This window comes from Martes martes, assembly GCF_963455335.1.
Source record: "Martes martes genome assembly, chromosome: 1".
Taxonomy (NCBI): Eukaryota; Metazoa; Chordata; class Mammalia; order Carnivora; family Mustelidae; genus Martes; species Martes martes.
Window position 1 is genome coordinate 57,780,743 of NC_137888.1, and position 6,000 is coordinate 57,786,742.

The 6,000-nt window shown below is 41.6% G+C and overlaps 1 protein-coding gene across 2 annotated transcripts in view; it reads left to right on the forward strand.

Annotated features, from left to right (window-relative positions):
• The window catches only part of CD96 (CD96 molecule), a 93,736-nt gene extending 88,442 nt beyond the window's left edge, over window positions 1-5,294 (forward strand). For both annotated transcript variants that reach the window (XM_080813616.1, XM_080813617.1), the window contains exons 13-14: window positions 826-949; window positions 3,043-5,294. In XM_080813616.1, coding sequence (XP_080669742.1) covers window positions 826-949; window positions 3,043-3,151 — 233 coding nt within the window. In that variant the 3' untranslated portion in view covers window positions 3,152-5,294. The remainder of the gene's footprint in view (window positions 1-825; window positions 950-3,042) is intronic.
• The last annotated feature ends 706 nt before the right edge of the window (window positions 5,295-6,000 follow it).

Here is a 6,000-nt window from a genome sequence, read left to right on the forward strand (position 1 = left end):
GAAAGGATTAGAAAATCTCCATTCTGGACACCGTTCCCCGAGCGACATCCAAATGAAAAGTCTTGGATGATGATCTTTTGAGCACTACAACTCTATGCCTCTATGCGTAGTAACCAGGCCTTCTCAGTTTGGGATTTTCAGGGCATCAGAATGTTATGGCGTTGTAATGCTTTTTTCCTCCTCCTAATACATTAATATTCCATAAAGCATATAATGACTCCTTTTTTTTTAAGATTTTATTATTTATTTGACAGAGATCACAGGTAGGCAGAGAGGCAGGCAGAGAGAGAGGGGGAAGCAGGCTCCCTGCTGAGCAGAGAGCCTGATGCGGGGCTCGATCCCAGGACCCTGGGATCATGACCTGAGCCGAAGGCAGAGGCTTTAACCCACTGAGCCACCCAGGCACCCCACATATAATGACTCCTTAAAGAATAAGCAAAGCCAAAGCTAGGCCATTATTTCACGTATAAAGCTTCCTTTACTGGAGTAAATTTGGAATACAGATTTAGAGCTTATCCCTTTTATTTTTCATTTTTACAAATTCATTGCCCATCATGTGCCTGGAATTGTCCAAGGCCTTGGGAAAATGAAAGAAAAAAAAAAGAGTCATTCTGGAACATTATAACAAGAAAGACATTCACATAAATAGTAACTGCAGACGTACAAAAACAGAAGTGAGAACAAGGCATAGATATGATCCCAGAGCATGATTGTGGTCAGTGAGGGCCGTTGGAGAAAACAGGTAGGAGAGAGGGTTCAATTCATCCTGCTTTGAAATCGCCAAACTTTGGCATGAAAGTTCATCTCTCGTTATGTCCTTTGCAGGTATTGTGGTCAATAAACCTAAAGATGGAATGTCCTGGCCGGTGATTGTAGCAGCTTTGCTCTCTTTCTGCATAGCGCTATTTGGTCTCGGAGTGAGAAGGTGGTGCCAATACCAGAAGGAAATGTGAGTATAATCCTGAATCTGCAGGAACAGAGATAGTTTTCCAGTACAACATATTCACTCAGCACTTTGTTTTTGTTTTTTTTTTTAAAGATTTTATTTCTTTATTTGACAGAGAGAGAGAGAAGACAAGTAGGCAGAGTGGCAGGCAGAGGGAGAGGGAGAAGGAGGCTCCCTGCTGACTGATGTGGGACTCAATCCTAGGACCCTAGGATCACGACCTGAGCTGAAGGCGGAGGCTTAACCAACTGAGTCACCCAGGTGTCCCTCACTCGCACTTTAAATATCACTCCTATATGGCATTCTCATATAGAACTGAGGAAAAGAGGCTCAGAGAAGCTCAGAGAAGCTCCCCAGCTTGCCCAGCACCACCCAACTGGGATGAGTTGTGCAACTTCTGCCTTGGTGTCCCGCTCTCCCTCCTCAGTTGGTGACACTCGTCAGATGGAGCAAGTCAGTGGGCATGAAATGAGAATGGAGCCTTGCCTCACCTCAAACACTAAAACTGATTTTTCTTTTAATCTTCATTACTTTTTCATTTTCATGCATCTCTGAACTGCCTGGGCCCAGCTGGGCCCAGATGCTCAAGTGTGAAATTGAGTGAGAAAGGTAATTTTAAGAAACCCCAGCTGCTTTCAGCAGAATGGGCTTTTACCATCCTTTTTCTTTTTCCCCAAGGACAAAAGAAAGTAAACAGTGGGTTACCCCTCTTTTGTCTTATTGAAATATCTTCCAAAAATCTTTTCCCTCCACTCTGCCATCTGAAATGACATGTCAGATTAAGCCTCGCTTTTCTGACTTGGCTCTTTTGGATCCAGAGTAGACCATGATTGGAGGAGACCCCTACAACATACAGAGCTGCTCTCCTGCTCCTTCTGCTGTTACTGTCTAAGATGCCAATGACCACTGCATGGTACCTTCTACTTGAACAGTCCTTGAAGACTCTATAACCATGTGCAACAAGTGTTTCCTGGTGAAAAACAAAACACTAAACCAGTAGTCAGAAATTCTGGACTCTTGTCCAAGGACTACACTTTGGCTACCATATGACCTTGAGGACTTCCTAATTTTCCTGAAACAACAGAAGTGCAAATTTCTTAGAATTTTATCTACCTGTTGAAATATATTATCTGCATCAAAGCATCAGAAAAAAAACAGGTAATAGGCATTAGATATTTTTATTAAAAGAAGAAAACAGGATCTGAAATTTGGAATTGATTCTTTTTATTATTCTGTAGTCCAATATTTGTGTTATATAGAGATGAGAATCTCTCTCTCTCTGTCCTTCTCTGTGTCCATGTCCGTCTCTATCTCTATACCACAGCAAGGGCCTATGTATTTGAGTCAAGGACAGAAATCTGTCCACAGATGAATTTCTGTGTCTTGATATCAAGGGAGCTGGAGAATTTGTACAGCTAAATCCCAAACTCAGACGTATGCCTAATGCGTTTCAGACAAAGAGTTGTGCTAACATAGAACAGTACTTTTGATATAAAGATGACTTTAAGAATGTTCACTAATTCAAATGTAAGGGATTCTGACATTAACCACCCAGTACCAACCAATACAAGGATTCTGTAGAGCCTTTCTTCCCATCTCAGCCCTGTCCTCAAAGTGTACAGTGACTGTGTGGGTGAAGGCGGGGGTAAGGTTGGCAAAGGGATTATTTGAAAACCTTCAGTCGTTAGTCCCAGAATTTAAAGATTTTCGTCTCTGGAGGAGTATTTTAACCCACATAAGAGAAACACTTCTTCTATTAGGAGACAGTTTCCATGGAGAATATGGGTTTTGGTCAAAAGACCAGAATTGCTAGTCTGGTTCTCTTTACCAAGTTGCTGAAGACCTCTGAGCCTCAGTAGAATGATGACAATAATGTCCAAACCCTAGATGCAAATTAAATAATGTTATGATAAAAATGCTTTGCAAACGATAAAATACCATATAAATATTAATAATATTATAACGTGGCTAATAAACAGAAGGAAAAATTCTGAGGGAACTGGTAGAGATGTCTCTTTCTCTGTGTCCTATTTTCCTATTTCCTTGAATCACCACCTCACATTCCTAGCGTTGAAAGAGCAATGTTTTGTTCCTAGCATGGAAAGACCCCCGCCTTTCAAGCCACCTCCACCTCCCATCAAGTACACTTGCATTCAAGAGTCCATGGGAAATGATCTGCCTTGTCACGAGATGGAGACGCTCTAAGAGCCGCTTGAGACTTGCCACGTAGAACTCTGCTAGAATCCTGCAAGAAGCTGGATATTGTGCTTTATTAACATAATTGCCCTCTAGCCAAGCCTTTACTGCAGCTGCAATGGATGTCAGAAGTGAGTGACCTGTTTTCCCAGCAACTCAGCCCCTTTCATCTGCATGCCTGAAACTGAGCAAGAATGAGGCGAAGTCATGCTCATACCCCATGCGATCTGTAGGAATGTTCTTGCTTATGTAAGAAGTGCAAATGAGGCTGCTGTTATTAAAAAAGTACTTGCAGTGTTTTTATTTTTCATTTTAGTTCACTGACTGAGGTGACGACAGTGGTTTCAAGCATATGTCCATGCCAGATCCTCTTCCATTTGGGCATCTGCCAACATTCTGAACTATTTGCCAAAAGTATGATCATCCCTGAGATTTGTTGCATTCCCTAGGAAAATTACAAAAAGAAGAAAATGTGAAAGTTCTAGAAAGAGTTCCAAATAAGTGCAAGTAGTCTTTGTACAGAAAATATTTTGCTTATGTTCACTAGAGGAAATCATAATACCTTGCACAAGATGCCAGTCCCAGTCCCCCTTCCTCCCACCATGTTCTGCCCAGCCTCCTGCCCCATGGATTGAGGAGGGATCAAAGGGAAACCTGGCCAGCAACTAAGTAGCCTCATAGACATAGGGAACACTTCATTGGCCTCTAAAATGATATGAACTAAGAGTGGTCCGGCCTCCTCCTCTGCTTTACCTGTGTGTGTGTGTGTGTGTGTGTGCGTGCGTGCATGTGTGTGCACATGCATAGGTACGTCAAACTATTACATGAACAAACAGGCACCCTAACCCCAATCCAATTTCTGCAAATCCTATTATTCTCTTTTTCTTCTGGGAACTCTCCTGTTCATCCAGTCTGCATGTTTTTATCTGCCTTGAGATAAATACAGGCTCAAATCATACTAGCGTTGTTGAATTAATTCTGTTCCTACCACTCTTTTACAAATTAGTTCAGATAGAACATATAGGTAATGGAGAAGAAACCTAGTTAGCCAAACCTGTTCTGTATTCAACAAGAGTTCCTGAGTGAGTAAACTGCTGATGCTCTTTGTTCTTCTAAACCACCCAAACACCCTGCCCTAGGAAGGAGCAACAGATGTTGCTGTCAGATATGATGGGCAAATGCTGTGTGGAGTTTAGTCTCAAAAGGAACATTTAGTTCATTTGCAGTGTACTTATCCCTGACCGCATGTGAGAATAACTTGGAGAGTTTTTTTAAACACCAGCGCTGTCCCATTCCAAAACAATAAAATCAGAATCCCTGTGGAGTGAGGCTGAGGCATCAGCACTTCCAGGTGATTCGAGAGTTCAGCCAAAGTTGAGAACTGCTGAACCGGTCAAGGTCCCTTCTCATTAATCAGAATCTTGGTTAGGTACTTATTTTGGTGGTGACCAGCCTCTAATGTGTCCGTCATGATTAGTCCCCACTGATACCGAATGCAACTAACTTGTATAGCTGGCCAAGACTAGGGTAAGGCAAGGAAGACACGTATGGTATAAAATTTAAGGAGATACTCAAATTCAGGGTCGTGTACTTGTACAATCTTGCGAGTACTGGTTGCTGGCCCAGTATAACCGATAAGATACGCAGAAGTCACCAGAGTGTGACTTCCAAGGCTAGGTCATAGGATACATGGTAGCTTCTGCCTTGATCTCTCTTTGATCGGTCTCTCTGGAAAAAGCTGGTTGCCATGATGTGAGGACACTCAAGCAGCCCTGTGGAGAGGGCCCCCTGTCAAGAAACAAAAGCCTACTGCTAACAAGTATCAACTAGCCAGCCTCGTTGGCTATGGGTGAGCCATCTTGGAAGCATGTCCTCCAGTCCCCACTCAAGCCTTTGGTTAACTGCACCTCAGCTGATCTTTTGACTGGGACCTCATGAGAGCCAGAACCACTCAGCTAATCTCTTCTGGTTTCCTGACCCACAGACACTGTGCGGGATAATAAATACTCATTATTTAACACCACTGTCTTTAGGCATAACATGTTACACAGTAATAGATAACTAATACAGCCCAATGAATGGAAAAACAAACTAATGTTTGCCTGCCTTAATTACCCTCCTTTCCTCATTAATTCTTGAGAAATAAATAAGACGAGCTTAATATGTGCCTTTGTCAAGAATAGTCGCTTTTTTTTTTTTTTTTGGATCCAGCAGAAGTTTTGTTTTAACTGAAGAACATACGGTTGGCTTGACCAAATTAACTTTGGATTATAGGTCTTTAAAAACATTAACATTTTGCCAGGATAGGCATTACAAAAATGGAATTAAGACACTATGTGAATTTGAGTTGCCCAACGTCACATATTCAGAAGGGATAGAGCCAGAATGATGGAAATCCATCTCTGGTTTCCAGTCCATGGTGTGATCAATCTCCATTATATCATAATATTTCATTGCTTTGGTGTCTCTTTTTACTATAGACAAGAGATGTTTTATGTACATTTAAGTAAATACTGATTTTTTTTAATGCCCAAATTGTTGACAGAAAACAAAGAAAAGTAGAAATAATTGACCCCTGAGGGTAGAATAACCAAGAAAGTGTGAAAAAACAATGACTAAGAAAAAGTAAAAAGTAATCAAGAACAGATGCCAAAAGAAGTTTAGAGAATCTGACCAAGGCCAGAGATAATGAAAGAGCATTGTCTCAGAAACTCAGAGCCAGCAAGAGGTTCTTGAAGGCAGCCCTCTAGGCACACTGATTTAGGAGAGTTGGCTTTAACTTGCACTTGAAGATTGAATCTACAGAAATACAGAAACTTTGCTCCCTGAGTTTTGATAACAGCAGTCATGGCTATGTC